At 48.1% G+C, this 20,765-nt stretch overlaps 1 protein-coding gene across 6 annotated transcripts in view; it reads right to left on the reverse strand.

Annotated features, from left to right (window-relative positions):
* Window positions 1-20,765, reverse strand: part of KIAA0513 — a 51,956-nt gene that overhangs the window by 16,885 nt on the left and 14,306 nt on the right. For 5 of the 6 annotated variants that reach the window (XM_083451930.1, XM_083451926.1, XM_083451927.1 and 2 more), the window contains exon 2: window positions 490-1,006. In XM_083451930.1, the coding sequence (XP_083308056.1) occupies window positions 490-842 (353 nt within the window). In that variant the 5' untranslated portion in view covers window positions 843-1,006. Of the gene's footprint in view, window positions 1-489; window positions 1,007-5,900; window positions 6,070-20,765 lie in introns of those variants that run through there. The other variant, XM_083451928.1, reaches the window with a different exon arrangement.

A 20,765-nucleotide genomic window follows, 5' to 3' on the forward strand; every position in this document is an offset into this window, starting at 1 on the left:
TGGATTGTACCCTGAGTTAGTCCTACACAGAGGAGCACCATTCAAAAATAGGAGACACAACTAACATTGATTGATTAATTTACGTAGGTCTACTCTGACTGGATATAATCCTGGCTGTTTATTTCCATCTTACAAGTTGGAAACTGGCGTCATGGTAGAAAAACCTCGTACTTTAGCCAGCAAATGAAGTCTTTGAGGGGGTGAATCTGGGGGAATGGTTGCCTAGATTACATTTAAGGTTGCTCTGGATTGGTCTGAGCAACGTAAAGCTCAAAGCAGCTCTACGGCAGCCTTCCCCAACATGGTGCCTCTCAAGATGTTTTGGACTGCAATTCCCAGCATCCCTGAACAATGGTCACGCTGGCTGGGGCTGATGGGAGTTGCAGTGTAAAAAAAGAACTGGGGACCTCCTGCAGGGAGAGAGTTGGCCAACGATCCCACAACCCCAGCATGCACCTGCTCACAGCATCCTGCTGCTCAAACACTCACCCTCCCGTGAAGATCTTCTCCACGTACTGCCTGATGAACTCCCGTTGCTCTGCTGTCACTTCGTCCTTGGCGGACTCTGTGCTCTGGTTAGATGAGTAGGACTCCGAGGAGGAGCGGCGGTGGTTGTTCCAGCTGTGGTGGGTGGGCGAGTCCGTTGTGTCGTTCTCGCTGTCGGCAGATTCCGTCGCGTCGCTCTCTTCCGCCACTGCGGCCGTGTCGCCCGCCAGGTGATCCAGCAGCCCGTTGCCATTGGTGGAGGGAGGAGCGGCAGGGACGGATTCGGAGGTGTCGGTGGTGGAAGGTTCGGAGTCAAAGTCAATGAGGTTCCCCACAGGGACATCCATGGCCTCCATGGCTCAAGGGGCCTAATACCATGGATCGGGTGCGGAGGGTGTGGCTCAATTTCCCTATCAGGGAAATGTGAAGGCCATTGGGAGACGAGCAGAAAAATACAGAGCCTGTGATTGGTATACTTCCAACCAAAGCCTACTCCTTATCCTAGGCTCTTTCAAGGCATCTGAAAAAAAGCAAACACAGAGCAACTCATTATCAATAATTAATTATTAAACTCTGCTTATCAACAATAATCTCAGCAGCAAGAGCCACACATTGTAACTGCACAGAAAATTTGGCAACCCCTGCCACATATTTTGACTTACTATTCCAGACAAGGACTTCCAAGGCGGTCCAGGGAAAGAATGAATAGGGCATTTGGCCACTTGATGAACACTTAAATTATGAGTTAAGTTTAATGCAGGTTGAAACTTCCCTCCCAGGGCTGGCAAATGTCATTTGTTTAATGCAATTAAGTATGGAAACAGAACAAACTTTTATGGAGTGCTTAGGAGCAAAGCAGCCTCTTTAAAACAGTCTCTCTTGATTAGAATCCATTGAACCACTTACAGGCATATGCTTTTCTTAAAAAAAGGGGGGGATGACTGCAATTATACAGAAATACTTTTTTGTTTTTTGTTTCTGAAGGCATGCATCCAAGATTGCGTTGCACTTACTTAAACGGCATTTCCCCGCATAAGCTGCAGTCTGAGCTTGCAAAAGATTTCCCATCTCCCCAGACCCAATAGTCTTGATCAATAGGCTCCTGAGTAGATTGCATTTCCCAAACCATGTAAAATTTTGCAGGCTTTAAAGTCCTGCACATGCTTTCCTTTGTCAAAAATTCTGAAGGCCAAGCTTTGCAGCAATTCAAGGCCTGAGACCATTTATGCGTGGAGCTCTGCGTGGTTAAAAATGCAGAGGTTCTGAGTCAAGGTCAAAACACTAGAGTTGGGGTGGTCATCCTCTCGCCCAAGGCCCAGCCTTGGCCCAGCAGGGGTTACAACTTAGCCCATGAGTCCTTTTTCTTAAAACCATGCCCACCTCTGAATCAGCCGATGCCACTCCAATGGGCATGTGGGTGGCATGCAATTCTGCACTGGCTCTGCACAACAGTTCCCGATAGCAGGTTAAATCCCCCCATTAGCTAATGTTTAAGGTTTGTGTGATTTTAAGGTTAATTCCTGCTCAGTTTTGCATGATTCAGAGCAAATTCCTTCCTGATGAGGAAGGGCTTTTGCAAGCTTAAAAAAGGGCTTTTCCTCTGTTTCAGCAAGCACTCTAGGACTCAAAGTGCCAAATCACCTGACGCCCTTGTGACACCAGGTGAATGACATGTGAGCAACCCCACCCTCCTATCAAATTTGGCCCCTGAGGCCCATCCTAATAAGGAACAGCTCCACGGAGCCAAAATGTCCCCCATCCCAACACCACTACCTCATGCTGGCTCTAGAGAGACAAATAAATAAAATACTGCCATATCATTTTCATCAAATGACTAGAAGATGCAAAAATGAAACTGCCTTACTTCATAAATCCCGTTTCAAGGTGTCCTTCACAGTTGCTCCCCCTCCTCCTCTTGCAAACTGCACTTAGTTAATTAGGGTGCAACTGAATCAGTTCACTGCTTATAAGAATGTTTAAAGAATGAGTCTGCAAGACTGCAGGAGAAGTGCCAAGTTTAGTTTCAGGATCTATGAAAGACAAAGTTCTGCTCGGGATGCATCCAAATTGTAGCACAGTGAGCCTTCTGTCTTTCGGCACTCAGGCCAGATAGCTGAGAGGGGTTCTTGGTGGCTCCTCCAGCAGATTGGCCAGACCTTAAGCTTCAATACCTTGAGCTAAGCAAAGAGTTGACAAGTTGGACTGTACTTTAGATGGAGTCAACTTTATCCCTATGCTAGGGGGCGGGGGAGAGAGAGAGAGAGAGAGAGAGAGAGAGTCCTTTTACTTGTTACTTGGACTTTGTTATGCTTCCAAATACTGCAAAAAAAAAAAAAAAAAAAAATACTGCAGGAGCTGTCCAGAGTGCTGTTAAGACTCTCCACTTCTCCAATTATTTTAATATACTCTGGCTTTCCACTCTTGTGCCAAGGATCTCAGAGCAGATGTGGGGAACTGGGTGGAGAACAAAGAGACGAGCATGTACATTTGGGGGGGGGGAGTGTTGAAATCTCTGGCTTTTGCATGGCAAGAATGTAGCCTATTTTAGTTTATTTTTACATTTACATCCCACCTTTGCTCCAAGGAGCTCAAGGCGGCATACATGGTTCTCCTCCATCTCCATTTCATCCTCTCAACAACTCTGTGAGGTAGGTTAGGCCGAGAGACTGATTGGCCCAAGGCACATTTCACTGCTGAGTGGGGATCTGAGCCCTGGTCACCCAGTTCCTAGTCCAACACACTAACCACTACACTGCGTGGACCTTCTGTACCGGGATAAGTGTCACACCCATTGCTCTGCTCATATATACCTCTGGGCCCTGCCCACCCCTGGCATATGCCCCCACTCCCCCAAAAGGAAGCCCCCAAGGGAATGTGTCCCTCTCCATCCCTCTTCTATTGGCCCAGCAGCAATCCTGGCCCACATCCATTGCAAAACCAACCCCCTGTATGCCTGATCTCCCAAACTGCACCAGCTGATCCCAAGACTTCAAACAACAGCGAGATGTTTCCACATTCTTCCAACAAATGGTCTGATTTACTTTATTTATTTCAAAAAAATTATATGCTGCTTGACTGCTAACCCCCCCCAAATAAAACCTCAAATTAATTACAAAAATAAAACAAATAAATTGTAAGTAAAAACAAATTAAAAACAACTATTTTAAACATGCAAAAGTAATTAAAACAAACAAGAAGCTAAGAACTTGATTAAAACACATGTAAACATCTTACATATCTGGACAGACTTGCCTAAATGCAGGCACTGAAAAGGGCATAGTGCAGATGCCTGCCTGATATCAATAGGCAGGGAGTTCCAAAGTGTAGGTGCAGCCACATTAAAACATTGGTTTTTTTAACAAATGAGGAACAAGTATTATGTGGCACTGCACTAGTTCTGCAGATCAAAGAGGTTCAGGTGGGCATATCTATGGGGTTAGATGACCTGGCAGGCGAGTCTTAAAATGTACCTTATACCTAAGGTAGCAAAGCAATTTACAACGAAATCCAGAGTCACACATTTCTTCATTACAGCAACAGCAGCTTTCCAAAATGGTAACCGGAAGACAGCTTTGAGCAGCTGAAATAATTAAAACAGGCGGCCCCCTCTGTAATCAGCTAATTGACTGCATATCTGGGGTTAAGGACGCAGAGCCCAACCAAGACTGACACCGAATTAGCCCAGATAGTTAAGGAAAATACCAGCTGAAGCTCTGGATGTTTTCCAGAAAAGGGCAGAAGCTGGAGTCACCCCCATTAGTAGTACACCTGATCAATGCCTGCAAGGAAGCCGCATCTTCTTAACAGAGCAATGAGAACCTGCCACCCACGCCAGAGTTTCTTAAAATCAAACACAATGTGAAAAAACCGCAATGGCTCCAACCACTACCAGTTTCTGTACTAAGGATTTGAAAACTTGCTGACCCAGCTGCAGGGTTCCAGAGTGATCAGCCATGGCATTAAATGTGGCGCCAAACCAGCAGAAACACAATCTTTATGGAGACGTCAAGGGATTAGTAAAGGAATTCAATAAACCTTTTTAAACCAGGACTTAGAACACAAAAATTCCTCCTCTTAAGTCTAAATTCTGCAATCTGCAAAAAAATATTCAAATTAACAAGCAAGCATGTTTTGCATAATTTATTTTGCAGATCATTAGGCCATGGCAGCTGCTGCCTCCTTCCTCCCCCTTGCAAGATTCCAGCAAATTTTGCTCATACACTTTGAAGCTGGATTCTGCAGCCTTGAGAACTAAATACTTGATTTGTTTTTGTTCACGTTAAAATAAAGGCTGTACATCTATTAAAGATGAATTCAGGGGTCCAGTTCAGAATCCCGTTTTTCACAGGGTAACCCCAAAATTAACACAGCTTTGCCAATGTCGCATCACAGCCTCACCAGTTTGTCAAAAATATGCATGTCAGAGGGAAAGGGATATGCTAGAACCTTTCCTCCTGATGAGTTACCTTTCTACGTGCAGGAAATATTTATTTATGAAGATTAGCATTCAACCAAATGTGATCCTGACTGCAATCTGAAGTCGCATGGTCCAAACCCAACCATTCATATATTGCTACACCCAAAAGCTACACCACGATTGCTTACAGTTTGCCTCACTTCTTCTCCCCTCTACAGTAAAATCAGTAAAAATATAAGAAGAGCCTACTGGATCAGGCCAATGGGCCCATCTGGTCCAGCATCCTGATCTCATAATGGCCAACCAGTATGTAGGCACTAAATTTTCCTTGTAAATTTTGGACTTGTGCCATAGTCACTCCCCTGGTCGCCTGTGGCGAGTCAAAATTGCTTATAGATGAGGAAGCTTTACAGAAATGGGTGCTCCTTGTTTTACTTAGCCCCACAATGACTCACACAGGAATGCATGAGAAGGCAGTAACTCTTAGTCTTTATGTACAGTGGCCTTCCCCACCCTGCAGTGCTGACTGGGGTTGATGGGAGTTGTAGCTCAAAACCCCTGGAGGGTGCCAGGTTGGAAAGGCTGCTGCTTCTTTTTGGGGTAGAATGTTTCATAATAAAACACCACTGTTCAACTTCAACAAACCCTGTAGGGTGTTACATGCATACACCTGTCTCATATGAGAAAGAAAACAAAGCGGGGACACTGTCAAATAACTACATCATTGAATGCACGTTTAAAGCTTTAACTGTCTGTGACACAGCCTCCCCCTGTGTGAGCAGCTGGAGGCCTGACATAGCATAGCGCCTGTTCATATAGAAAATGATTGTGTTCAGTTTGGCCTATAACAACCATTCTGTGTTGCATTAGATTCTTGGAAAGACCCACATCCTAAACTTTGCTGGTCCCATAAGGGGCAGAACAAGATTTGAGTTCAGTGAATGACCAAGATTAGAGATAACACCAAAAAGGCTTTTCCAAAACCCAGTAACCCAACCTGCAGAGCTGGCTGGGGCTGATGAGCGTTCTAGTTCAGAACTCCTGGAGGGTCCAAGGTTGGGAAGGGTTCTTCAGAGGCTCCCCATCTCGGTCCCTGGCTTGGGCAGTGACTCTTGTCTCGATCCTCCTGGCTGCAGGATTTTTCCTCTCTCTCTTTCTCCACTTCCCAGCTTTGTTAAACCTTGAGTTATAGAAGACCCTGCTGCAAGGAGGGAAGGCGACAGGGCAGAAAAGAGTGAGATGGGACTCTGTATCACAAGCACAACAGCTGCAATTTAAGCTGTCTCTCTTCCTTCACAACCTGTATTTAAATGGGTCCTTTCTCCCATCCTCTTTCCCCAAGATGGCAACTTCAAAAAGAATGCCAGGCATCCTAAGCAGAACGAATGGCCTCCGTTCAGCTCAGGCTGTGCGCGCAATGTGCATAATTATGCTGTCAAAAAACCCGGAAGCACATTTGTGCCCTACATGGCGATAAAAAGGGAGCCCAAGCTAACCGACTGGTGCATGTAGGCAGAAGTGGTAACCTCAATGTTGGAAGATTCGGGACTGCCAACAGAAAGTACACAGTTGCATGGTAAAAGCATGGAATTTGCTCCCATTAGAGGTAGTGATGTCCACCAACTTGGATGACTTTAAAAGAGAATTAGAATAATTTGTGGTGGAGGAGGAGGAGGATTTCAATGGCTACTGGCATGACGGCTATGTTCTATCTCCATTGTTGAAAGCAGCTGCTGGGAATCACAAGAATGCTGCTGCACAACTGAGTCCTGCTTGCAGGTTTCCTGCTGGTGCATCAGGTTGACCACTATGAGAACAGGATGCTGGACTAGATGGGGCTTTGACGGATCCAACTGCAAGGATCTTCTTAAGTTCTTAGCATTCTTTAGAATGAGCTGGCTGATTGGCCGACAGTGGACAGAGGGACCTCTGCAAGAGAAGGTGTCCCCAAATAATCCTTGCTATGACTTTATCCACCCTGTTACACCCTGCTAAGTTCGGGGGGGACGACGACTTTGCCCTGGAAAGCTTCTAACTTTAAACTTCTCACGTTCACAGCTCTGTCATCAGCAGATGCTCAATATAGACGGGTGCCAAATGAAAGCTGAAACACTGCAGGATGAAGAGCAGCTTTAAGAATGATCTAATCCAAAAGGGCGGCTGATATGCCCGTCGGAAATGTACATAATGTGCAGCTGAGAGGCTTAGATTTGGGTCTCACCTCTCCAACAGGCCAATTTACTCACTATGGCTGCTCACACAGCATGTATTTCACATTCTCTACCCCACCCCCTAGATTCCAGTGAACTGTACTTTTAAGGGTGCTGGGAACTGTAGCTCCATGAGGGACAAAGTATAATTCCCATGACTCTGGGTGGGTTTGGGGAATGTGCCTTAAACATATGGTGTGTGCACAACCTATGACTCAAAGGCAGGGAATCCGTAGCTCTGAAAATGTTATTGGACTGCAGCTCCCATCGTCCCTGACCATCACCCATGCTAGTCAAGGCATGATGAGAGTTGTAGTCCAACAACATCTGGGAAGGTCATAGATCCTTAATGTCAGCCCAGGAGGGGAATGGAGAAAAAGCATTTGTTTCCAGAATCCAGGAGTGAAAAGCAAGATCTGATTTCCACAAGGCCTTACAAGCCTGCACTTCACCATCTTTTACATATATGGAGAAGTGCCCAAAGACCCAAACTATTCCCTTCCTAACGCCCACCCTTCCCTTCTACCTAATTTTTTGCTGCTCACCAGTGGTTTTCCCGCAGGTGCTCCTGCTCCTGTGGCACTTACAGCTGCTTGCTGTAAAAAGAGCAAGCCTGCTTTAAGAACCAAAAATTATTCCCTCCCAAGTCAACTGCAATATATTATTTTCCCAGCTGGGCTCCGGCCTCTCACCTCCCTCCACTTGGCAGGCCCCATATTACCACCAGCACCCTCCCTTTCTCTGTGATGTGTCCTCATTACATATAATTGCACCCCTTCCTGTGGAATGAGGGGCCGAGCAGCAGCAGCACTGCAAAGACTCAACACAGCAGCTGCTAGCTCCAGGGAACCTGTTATTTGCTTCTGACAGGATGTGAGCCCTCCTTCAACTTGAAAAGCCATGAAGATGAATCCAGCAATTTCAGCAGGTGATGAGCCAAGCATCTCGAAACGGCACTTTCTCCTACAGCCCTGAGAAGCACCACATGCAAAACACTTGCACCCTGAAACTTCATTCTCTCATACAGCCAGTGTGTTTTTGTTTAACTGGTATTAATAGCTTTTGTTGCATCTTCCAAAACGAAACAAAAACAAATATATTCAAACGATAATATAGCCAGCATGCTTGACTGAACAGGGCGTGGAGGAAAAGGAGAATGAAGTGCAATTAAGACACATCCGTCAAGGAATTTCAATTCCTAAAAACCCCCAAAAGAGCATCCCAGCCCCCCACAATTCTCCAGAAAACACAGGCCATCTCAAAGACCCTGGAAAGTGAACCAGCCAGTGGAAATCAATCCCTGCACCATGAATTATGGCGGCAAAATAGCCAATAAACTCAAATAAAAACACAGTAAGTATTTGCAAAGAAGGTAAAAGTGAGGGTGATATATAATACAGAAGAACTGGGGAAGAAAGAAAGGGAAGAATAATAAAAGGGTAAATATAAAACCCGAAGCAGATTTGGGAGAAGGAGTTCACACAAATTCTGTACATCATCAATGGAATACTTTATTTTGCATAAAACACTTTCATTTGGTCTATAATCCCAGAGCTTTAGATACCAAGGTGCTGATAAGGAATGCATGAGTTACTGAGGCATAATTTCTTCAACTGGCAAAAACAGGACGAAGCCTGTGAAGGAGACCTCTGAATACAGAGCACTGCAAGTATTGCAGAAAGCTAGTCATCTTCTATTTAATCAGCTTTCCATAATAACTGCAGGCACAACCGCCTTGCGCATCTCTGAAATCTCCAACACCTATGAAAGGCAGCAGGAATGAAATTCACACAGCCTGAAGCCCAAGAAATGTGTCCTGAATTAAGCACCCCTTGCAGCTTTACGAGAACTTAAAAGCACAGCACAAACCTCCCGTTATCTTGCACAACAGCCCTACGCAGTAAAGACCGACAAGATTACCTGCTCATCCACTTGCTGTCAGAAAAAGAAAGACTCAGAAGATGTGTGTTCATGCACACACACAAATAAAAGTCACTTGAACTTCAGCTGAGACAAGGAAGGAGGGAAAGAGGAGGAGAATTTCAGTGCAGCTCGCTGAGAAACTCAACCATCACCGTCCATTTGTCGCTGGAGTGTGGCGCACATCGCAGTCCTTGTGCACCTTATTGCCAAGGGAGCCACACACCCACACACCCCCTCCCCAGTCCCAATAGGTCAGCTGTTTCCCCCGCCTCTTATGATCTCCAATGAGCCAGCAGTGCATGGCCAATGGACTGCCTGGGGATGGCAGGAGACAGTGCTCAGCCTTTCTTTAGTGGCAAGATCAATGCTCAGGGGTTTCTCCCAGCCACTACCTCCACAACCTTTTTTTCTTTTTTTTTTTTTTTTTTTGCAGGAGATGCTTTACAGCAGTTCCTCTGAATGCACTAAGTTGTGTTGCCGGCAAATACATCTCTATCCTCCTTTGGAGCAGAGGACCACTTTGCAAGAGTCTCCAGGCAGTTTGCTCCTGCGCAGATCAATGGAGCGAGGCAGATGCATTGCTAACTCTAAAATAAGCCAGTGGGTGAGCTGCCTTTCCTGGCATTTGGCTCCACGGCCCATTTCTGCCACATAACTCTAAAACATAAAAGGGCTATTGTCAAGAGGCAAGTCTTTTTATGGTGAAGGGAAAGGGGGAGTAATATAAACACTTATGTTCCTGCAATATGGTGAACAAATTCAGATATGGGAGACCTCGACCAGTCTTCATTGTGGCCAAGGACTCAACATGTGAGGTTGGGCAAGTCTCAGCCTCAGTTTCCCATCTGCAAAATGGATGAATCTGTCCAATTTCAATTCCTCACAGTTAATCATTTTTCACAGTCTTAGGTTAAACCCATCACATTTCCACATCAATTTGCAATTTTTCTGGGGAGGGCAGAATTGCCAGCATTTTAGTGCTCATTTGTTCTAGTAACTGTCAGGGGTCCTTTACCTCTACCCTTTTAAGACATTTGTATATGCAATTCTTCCTAATATACACAATATTGCAAGTAATTTCCACTAATACTGTACAATACATTTTTGTACAGTGTGTGTGTGTGTGTGTGTGTGTATATACACACACACACATATATATATATCATATTCTATTCAGACTTTCCCCATAAACACACATTTCTTTACACACTTGTTTGGATGGAAAACAGCATGCACTGCAAAATTTGGAGAAATGCAAAGTCTGAAGGACAAGTGCCTTTTGGTTCACATATTATTGTTGGAAATGCAAATTAGGTAGGCTTAGCAAAATGTGAACTAAACTGTATTTCTCCCTATTCCCTAGAGAATAGTGGCCTACCATACAGGAATGTTATGAGCTGAACATGAGGGATACAGGGTGAGTCTTTTAAAAGAGGCCCCGTGAAACATGTGTACTCTGTATCCACGGGGCCTCTTTTAAAGGACTCACCCTGTATTAAAGTGTACGCCAGAACATATGGCCACATGTGCAATACTGAAATGCCAGCCAAGACAGAAAGCACTCCTACCCTTAGGGGTGTAGTGATTTCTGTCCTGTCCTGTCTTTGCTGCAACCAGTGGTGTTTCCTTTCCGCTACAGTTCAGCTTCTGGCAAAACCTTTGTGATTCACTTTGCTATCTGCTACGGTTGAAATGAAAGTAGTTAATTATGTAATTAGTTACAACTTAATTTCATGAAAGTGAATCGTCCAAACAATGCAGAAAATATTGCTTATGGAGCGCTAATCAAATCAGCAGTAGGGATAGCTGGGATAGCAAACTGGCAGCTGGGACAGCTCGGTCAGTAGAGCATGAGAATCCTAATCTCAGGGTCATGGGTTGGAGCCTCACGCTGGGCAAAGGATTCCTGCATTGCAGGGGGTTGGACTAGATGAGCACTGTGGTCCCTTCCAATTCTACCATTCTATGAAATACCACTCATATTCGCTTGCAAGATTGCCATTCCTGACCTTTAATGAACATGAAGACTTCAGCAATGTCTGCTAACACTCCTGTTTCTGACGGAATATTCTGACATTCCTAGCACCTTACACAATTGATTAGGGAACAAGGAGGGCAACTATTGGATTCTCTGCTCTGCAAGACTTATGTGAGGTTTTTCTGAATTGAAGTTTCCACCTTGAATGCCTTTATAGGAAGCTGATCCAATTGCTGGAAAACCACCACTGGAGGGGGGGGGCCACAGCTGCTGTAATTGTGGGAATGAGGGAACCTGAACAAACGCACACCCCAGTTGGTGTGCTTGGAGGGGGCAGGTGTTCACCAGTAGACCTGCCCCCTCATGAGATAAGCAGGTTGGGGGCAGCCCCTACATACAAAGCAGGCTGCAAGCACTGTTGATCCTCCTGCAGTCTGTTGAGCCCAGCTGGCCCAAAATTACACACACACACACACACACGCCAGCTTTCAACTTACAAGGAGGAAAGGCATCTCCATGCTAAGCCCAGGGGATCAACACAGCATGAGCATACAGCTTTGAATGCAAACACAGCAGCCTCTCATTTTGCAGGAGGGAGATTCTGCAGAGAAATCTGCTGCATCTACGTCAGAAAGGGAAAATTATACTCCTGGTGACTCATATTCAGTGACATTTAACAAAGGCGGTGGGGGGGGGGAGAAGAATAAAATCCTATCACTACCTGCTTCCTTCTTCTGGGTGAAATTCAAGAGCAGGCTTGATTTATCTCGCCTGCAGCCTTGTGACCAGAGAGAGACCCCTTTCTCCCCTCCGTGCTTCCAGAGTCCCGCTGGGAAGGGGGAGATTGATGAAACACTCTTGAGAACCGCAGCTCCATGAAGGGAATGGGGCTCTCCTAAAACAACTCTCAGCATCCTTTTTTTTGGGGGGGGGGGGAGCCATGAGTGTTAAAGTGGTATAATAGTGCTTTAAACATATGATGTGAAGGTAGAAAGTGGGAAGGAGAAGAATAGGAGCTGAGGAATCTTCAAACAAACAAACAAAAACACCGAAGGAGACTTAAGTAACATCTCCAATTTACATTAAAGGCTGAGAGGTGTTAAGAGAACCCCTATTCCCCTCACAGAGCTACAATTCCAGAGTGATTTAACTGTCAACCCTCTTCCCAGGGAATTCTAGGGCTAGTCCCAGGGTGGGTGGGCCACAACAATTTAAAATACAACATTAAAACAAATTACAATCACAAGAATAGGGCGAGTCCTGAAAATATACCTCTCAAGTGTCAAAGGCATTTGGCGAAAACTGTACAGTGAAGGTGCCAGGCGCATCCCAGTGGGGAAAGAGTTCCACAACTTTGGGGCTGCCCCAGAGAATGCTCTCTCCTGGGCCATCACCACCACCCAGCTTCACAGGAACTACCAAGAGGGCCCCCTCTGCCGATCGTAGCGCCTGAGAGGGTGAGAAGGGAGATATATGGGTCAGCCACTGTGGGAACAGGTTGCTGGCCTAAGATAGGCCACTGGCCAGATCCAGCAAGCTCTTCTTATGTTCATCTCTGTCTTCTACATGGAATCTGAAGTACCTCTGAGCCCCATACAGAACAATTTCTCCAGCACTTACTCCCAATATCCCTCAACATAAACAGGAGAAGAATCCACCTTCCTCATTTATTTTTATTCAGTGATGCTCCGCTAGCTGCCTTCTACCCTTACACGCATCATACCTTTTCTTCCTCTGGGAAATTAATAAAAGCTGCAGCTGTGGAAGAAGAAAAGCGAGGCAGGCAGCCCGCTTCCCATTTCTATCTGGCCATGGAACTTTATAGGCTAATAAAAATAATTAGTTGCCATCAGGGCAGGAAATGAAGAGGCAGCCGGTCAATTCTTAACTTCATTTGGGCATGGCATGATGCAATCTAACACGGTCCCCCGAACACATTGGGAAATGAAGCTTGTAATTTCCCCCACACAGATCCAGGCTCTGGGCTGAAGGCAAAATGCCCCCTGCCCCTAAATCCAAGAGGCAGCTATACCCCCAGACCCAGCAACTGAGCCATGGCTGTTTTGCTGCTCTCTCCTGGAATACCCCCTTCCTTTATGAATACCTTCATTCCCCAACATTTTAGCTGTTAAGTGCACAAATATTCCATTTTATCTTTGGAAAGGTTTCTCATGTGCCTTAGATATATGTGGGTCAGAGTCCAGGTTTCCAAGTAGCCTGGAAGTACTTTATTCATTTATTAATCATACTTATAGTGTGCCTTTCCACAAAGGGCTCAAGTCGGCTGGCATATATGGATTCTTCCTTCCCCGTTTGCCCCGCATAGATTCACAGAACAACCCTGAAGGGAAGGTTAGGCTCCGAGATAATGACTAACCCAAAGTCACACAGCGAGCTTCATGGGGGAAATAATCTTTCAGAAACCTTAGATTTGGTCAGGCTAACAGTTCATCAAGCCTCCTACAAACTGCAGAATCTTCCCAGGCTCTCAGGAAGAGAAGAGTGTTTGGAAAAACCAGATCCTTCAAACAGGAGAGGCCATGGATTGAACCTGGGTCCTTCTGCATGCAAAGCAAGTACTCTACCACTGAGCTGTGCAGGCCATGCTAGAAGCATCCCATCCCTACAAGGCTTGGATGCCGAGCAAAGATCTGCCCAGCTCTATAAGAGAGTCAGACCTCCACAGAGGCCACTCACTCATTAATCAGCAGCCAAAAAGGATTATTTGATATTTGACACTAAGGCAGTTTAACTTTGCCAGGGAAAGATTAGATTTCTGATTTTATGTTTGCTGTCATTCAGTTTCTATCTCTCACACACATTCACACTCACATTCTCTCTCTCTCTCTTTCCCACACCCACACCCCTATACTGAAGCGGCCTTGGAAATAAAAAGATAGCCCATAGCTAACATGATGAGACTCTGGAAGTGTTTTCAACCCCTCCCCCTTCAACGTGCCAAAATAAAGAGCCAGGCAGCTGTGCGTCAGCCTCCTAGTAGCAGCCCTTGGAGAGGGATAAAGACTCAAGGAGAGGTGAAGGATTTTCTGCTGAAGAGAGAATGCATCTGTTCGCCTAGTTCCCTTCAGAGAAAGAAGCAGAGCTGGTGCTGGCACCCAGCATCCGTGGGCAGTTGCTGGGCCGCCAACAAGGCCCACCACTGAGGGGCCCTTTAAAATTAATTCTGCTCTAGGGCCTCTATTTCCCATAATGCCCTGCAGTGCCACCACGCTGGGAACCATTATGGGAAATGAAAACGAAGGCTAGACTCAGCTGCTTGGTACTGCTCAAAGTGCTACCTCACTGCTGCCACCAAATAAAACCAACAAATACAGCTCACTGATTGAAGAAAAACATCAGAGGGGTCCTTGTTTAGAGAACCTTCAAACCTGACGCCACCCATGAAAGAAAGATACGCTTCTCAGAGTTTGGAGCATAGGGTGTAAGATGTTAAAATCTACCTTGTAAAGGAGGTACTAAACGGCTTGATTTAATTATTTCTAACCTTCATGGCTCCACAATCCTTGAGAAGCTCAATGAGAACTATACAGTGTTTCCAGGCAGCCCTGCTAAGCAGGGACCCACTTAGATTCAGCAAAGCTTCCACATTTGCTGCTTCAGGCCATGGCTGTTGAAGAGGATGCAAGCTAAAACAAAAAATTGGTTTCCTTTTTTTCTTTTGCATGTGGTGGAAATATCCATTTATTGTGAAAGCTATCAAATTACACAAATTAGGACACGATGCTTTACTTTACTTTGCTTTGCTTTTATTATTGTGTTGCTCATTCAGTTTGGAAGGAGAAATATGAGCCAGCAATTTTAATGCTGTTTCTAGACTTTGGAGATGTAAAAAAGTATCATGACTCCTGAACAACTGAAACCACGTACTGCTCCCTCTCTGGCTTCTACGTCACCATAATTCTTTCCCACATACTGTCAATCGCTTCCAGGGATTTTTCTTAACAGCTGGAAGCTCAGGGCAGTATCTAGGGGACCCACTCTGTCAGTGCAATGATTTCTGTTTTGCACAATAGGACTCCATCTTCCCCGTGTCTCCTCCCCATATACTTCCCCCAATCTAGTCCAGAGGGTTGGGGGAACCACTAGAACAAATTTAGGGGGTGAAGGAAGGGAAGCCCTCTTGCACAAGCCAAAATCCTTGCTCTGACAGGAGATGTTACTTAGTGTTAGTTACCACTCTTACTCTTTAAATGTAATAACCTAGGGTGGTGGGTTTTTTTAGGGGGAAGCCAAATCTGTAGCCCAAAACTAAATCCTGCCCTTCTTTCTGTATTTGTGTTGAATTATGAACACCATATAGTAGGGACCCTCCAGGTGTTGCTGAACTACATGTCTCAGGTTAGCCACCCTTGCCCTATAGATCTCTACCAAAGACAGCAACTGCACCTTACCTAAGGCTGCTTGCCTCCAGCACAGCCAGTTATGCAGAGTACAGATACTAAGTGGGGACTTTGCCAGATTATACTAGTGTCCACACACAAAAAAAAAGAATACATGGAAAGCCCTTTCCCTAACATAACACAGAGATTAAGCCATGCTGGATCAGGCCAGCATCCTGTTCTCACAGTGGCCAACCAGGTACTTGTGAGAAACCCACATGCAGAATCCAAGCACAAAAGCACTCTTCCCCTCCTGTAGTTTCCAGCCACTGGCATTCAGAAGCTTTGTTGCATCCAACCTTGGAGGCAGAGCATAGACATCTTTGCTAGTAGCCATCATTTATAGCCTTATCCTTCATGAATTTGCCTACTCCTCTTTCATCTAGGTTGATGGCCATTACTGCCATGTGTGGGAGCAAGTTCCCTATCGCATCACGACTCTTAGAATTGTCTCTAGATCCAAAGCAACCAGGTGGGAGTAATCTTGTGGTATCTGGGTTAGGAAAATCTCTTTTTGTCTTCTTTTGACATCTGCCAGGAATGCGGATGCCACGGCTTGTGGTCTTGGGTGTGTCGGGCATATTTGTTTTGCAAGCATTAAGTGGAAAACACTTAAAACCTCAGACCAGGAAGCGTATCATGACCATCACACTAGAGGTTCTAAAGCATTAAAACATTTTCGCAACCATTGCGTCACCAGAGATTATTGCAATGCCACCTGGGGCATGGAAGTGTCAATGGCTTTGGGAGCAACCAAAGGACATGATTTTCATCCCTTTGGCTCTTCTGGGATGAGGAGGCATAGAAGTTACCAGGACATTTTGTTTGTTTACTTTTGCTTGCCCCATGAATAGAAACAACTGTGGTTGCACTGCTGGACTAGAACCAGGTAGATCAGGGCTATGTGCACATTAGTGGGTTAAAACAACAAGGTCGTTCCCCCCTGCTGCATTTCAAGTAGGTGATTTTTTTTATGCTGCTGTACACACAAGAGAAGGTGTGGGCTTGTCTTCGCCTGGTGTGCAAAACCTGGTTTGCTTCCTGCACTAACAGCCCTCCCCCAATTCCTAGCCAATGAAGCTGGTCATCTGGGCATGTGCTGTCATCTGCCCAGCACTTTGACTGATGGGAGAGATACAACACTCACTGAGCAGAAAGGAAGTGGATGTCTGCTAGAAGGCACAATACTGAAGCTGCTCTCCATCCACGGCGAGGTGTGTTTTGCCTCCGGTGTGGCATGTATGACACAGGCCAGAGGCAGAACGGCCTTGGGATATGTGCAGGTTGCAAGATTCCAGAATAGCAGCAAACACTGAGAAGTGTTTGGGAAAGGTGGAGGCACAGCTCTCTCTCTCTCTCTCTGTGTGTGTGTGTGTGTGTGTGTGTTCCCGGAAAAGGAAGGAGCCTTGTTTTTTCTGGCCAGGGAAACAACATTGAATGCAGAGCAAGAAAAGCAGGGCAGGAGAGCAAACAGACAGTAAACACTACACTTTAGGGATCTTGCACAACAAGAGGACAGGAAATGATATTTACGCAAGTGCAATCTGATAAGAGGCAGCAGCAGCTCTCATGAAAATATGAAGGACAGGTCTGTTGACAGGAAGTAGCCGCAAGAGCTAAATAAAAACATCCAGGTGAATGCCAACTGCTGGGGGAAACCAACTAAAGGCAAGGATGGTCTACTGCAGGCACGTCCAACTCCTAAGAGACTGTGATCTACTCACAGTATAAAAATACTGGATGTGATCTACCCATTGTGATTGCTGGGCAAATTTGCTGAGCCTTTTTTGCAGGGGGGAGGATCTTGGGGGCACCTGACGGGCCAATCATCCAAGAGACTGGATTAGATGGAACCAGCTTGGTCTGATCCAGCAGTGCTTTTCTGACTTGCAAATGCATGGCTTCAGTAGTTCAGAAAGGTGTGATTTGATAATCCTTCAGTTTGGGACTAGGCAACACCTTAAACACAGTGCCCTCCAGATGTTGCTTCATTGGGTGTCTTCTATTTAACCTGCCCCCATCAGATCCCAACTCCCATCAGTCTAGCCAGAGTGGCCAGAAAGGGCACAACATTGGCTACCTCTGGCCTAGAGGGAGAACAAAGGGTGAAAGAGGATTGGTTTCAAGAAAGCACTCGCTGAAGAAATGGGTCGAGGACATGCTGTTAGAGCAGGAACCACGTTGCGCACGTGTGCATAATCAACGAAAGCTCCGCATACCCAGGTGCACACGGTTCCAAGAGATAAGCTGCAACATCCCCAGAGAGGCATGCCAACTTATCTTTTATTGCTTAGATGTCACAAAGACACAGCAGTAAAAATGTGGCAGTAAATCATTCCTATCTCGTGACACCCTGCCAAAAGCTTGCCTGCCTGCCTGCCTCCATGCGATCGCCTAGCTACAGCAACTCATCAGCACAGCGGGTGGTATATTTCAAGCAAGTGAAATCCTTTGAACGCTTGTGCCTTCACATGGTGATTCCCAAGCTATGTACTGGAGCACAGAACTGGGTGCAGAAAAGGAGTTGTCCTTGGGGAAGAAAACGCCATCCCTCACTTTTCCATTATATATTTGTATTTGCACCCCATCTTTCCACCAAATGATGCTCAAAGGCAACTGAAACAGAGAGGGCCTGTCATCAGAATGCAAGAGCAGCTCTGCAGGGCCAGTCCAGCATTCTGTTCTCACTGTGCCCGACCAGAAGCCTGTGAGAAGCCCTCTGCATTTGTGAATCTCACCAGCTAACACTCCAAATACATACCACCCCTGACAGTGGAGGCAGAATACATCCATCAGGGTTAGCAGCCATTGATAGCCTTATTCCCCCATGATTTTTTTTACTCCTTCTTTAAAGTTGTGCAAGTTGCTGGCCATCACTAGACCTTGGAGGAAGGAATTTCAATGTGCTGCATGAAGTAGTACTTTCTTTGGCTTGTCCTGAATTTACCAAGACTTGGCTTCATTGGATGTCCCCCTTCTCTCTGTCACCCCCCCCCCCCCAGTTCACATACAAAAGAATTTGACTGAACGGAGACAGGTGAATCTCACTGGTAATGCAACAACTTCCTCCATTGTACTAAGGGCACAAGGCTAAGCTAGGAAAGCCAGAGAAAACTAGCTTACCGTATTTTTCGCCCCATAGGACGCACCGGCCCATAGGACGCACCATGTTTTTTGGGGGGGAAATAAAGAAAAAAAAATTTATTTCCCCCTCAGGCGCTTGTGGGGCCAGGAGCGGGGAGGAGCGCTATTCTCCCCACCGCCAGCCTTCACATCAGGTCCAGGGACAGGGGGAAGAGTCGCTGCGCCTCCCCACTGTCCCGGGAGCTTGTGGGGCAGGCAGCGGGGAGAAGCGCTTTTCTCCCCACCGCCAGCCTTCACGTCAGGTCCGGGGACAGGGGGAAGACGCGCCGCGCCTCCCCACTGTCCCCGGAGCATGTGGGGCAGGCAGCGGGGAGAAACGCTTTTCTCCCCACCGCCAGCCTTCACGTCAGGTCCGGGGACAGGGGGAAGACGCGGCGCGCCTCCCCACTGTCCCCGGAGCATGTGGGGCAGGCAGCGGGGAGAAACACTTTTCTCCCCACCGCCAGCCTTCACGTCAGGTCCGGGGACAGGGGGAAGACGCGGCGCGCCTCCCAGCTGTCCCCGGAGCTTGTGGGGCAGGCAGCGGGGAGAAGCGCTTTTCTCCCCACCGCCAGCCTTCACGTCAGGTCCGGGGACAGGGGGAAGACGCGGCGCGCCTCCCAGCTGTCCCCGGAGCTTGTGGGGCAGGCAGCGGGGAGAAGCGCTTTTCTCCCCACCGCCAGCCTTCACGTCAGGTCCGGGGACAGGGGGAAGACGCGCCGCGCCTCCCAGCTGTCCCCGGAGCTTGTGGGGCAGGCAGCGGGGAGAAGCGCTTTTCTCCCCACCGCCAGCCTTCACGTCAGGTCCGGGGACAGGGGGAAGACGCGGCGCGCCTCCCAGCTGTCCCCGGAGCTTGTGGGGCAGGCAGCGGGGAGAAGCGCTCTTCTCCCCGCCGCCAGCCTTCACGTCAGGTCCGGGGACAGGGGGAAGACGCCCCGCGCCTCCCCACTGTCCCCGGAGCATGTGGGGCAGGCAGCGGGGAGAAGCGCTTTTCTCCCCACCGCCCGCCTTCACGTCAGGTCCGGGGACAGGGGGAAGACGCGGCGCACCTCCCCACTGTCCCCGGAGCATGTGGGGCAGGCAGCGGGGAGAAACGCTTTTCTCCCCACCGCCAGCCTTCACGTCAGGTCCGGGGACAGGGGGAAGACGCGGCGCGCCTCCCCACTGTCCCCGGAGCATGTGGGGCAGGCAGCGGGGAGAAACACTTTTCTCCCCACCGCCAGCCTTCACGTCAGGTCCGGGGACAGGGGGAAGACGCGGCGCGCCTCCCAGCTGTCCCCGGAGCTTGTGGGGCAGGCAGCGGGGAGAAGCGCTTTTCTCCCCACCGCCAGCCTTCACGTCAGGTCCGGGGACAGGGGGAAGACGCGGCGCGCCTCCCAGCTGTCCCCGGAGCTTGTGGGGCAGGCAGCGGGGAGAAGCGCTTTTCTCCCCACCGCCAGCCTTCACGTCAGGTCCGGGGACAGGGGGAAGACGCGGCGCGCCTCCCAGCTGTCCCCGGAGCTTGTGGGGCAGGCAGCGGGGAGAAGCGCTTTTCTCCCCACCGCCAGCCTTCACGTCAGGTCCGGGGACAGGGGGAAGACGCGGCGCGCCTCCCAGCTGTCCCCGGAGCTTGTGGGGCAGGCAGCGGGGAGAAGCGCTTTTCTCCCCACCCCCAGCCTTCACGTCAGGTCCGGGGACAGGGGGAAGACGCGCCGCGCCTCCCAGCTGTCCCCGGAGCTTGTGGGGCAGGCAGCGGGGAGAAGCGCTCTTCTCCCCACCGCCAGCCTTCACGTCAGGTCCGGGGACAGGGGGAAGATGCGCCGCGCCTCCCAGCTGTCCCCGGAGCTTGCGGGGCTGGCGGCGGGGAGAAGCACGCATCTCCCCGCCATCAGCCTCTAAACCACATAGGGAGACAGCGGGATGGTGGCGTTCCGCCTCCCTGCTGTCCCCCGACTTTGTGGGGCTGGCGCTGCGGCTCTCCTGAAGCCTGGAGAGCGAGAGGGGTTGGTGCGCACCGACCCCTCTCGCTCTCCAGGCTTCAGCGAAAGCCTGCATTCGCCCCATAGGACGTACCCAGATTTCCCCTTCATTTTTGGAGGGGAAAAAGTGCGTCCTATAGGGCGAAAAATACGGTACCTCACTCTGCCCAATGGTAGGGCTGGCACTGCTGCCACCCCATGGAAAACCTCACAATCCCAAGCAAAAGACAGAGTGAGAGGTTTCTAGATGAATTCAGCTGAGAGGGAGGA

Source organism: Podarcis tiliguerta (assembly GCF_965153285.1).
Source record: "Podarcis tiliguerta genome assembly, chromosome: 8".
Taxonomy (NCBI): domain Eukaryota; kingdom Metazoa; phylum Chordata; class Lepidosauria; order Squamata; family Lacertidae; genus Podarcis; species Podarcis tiliguerta.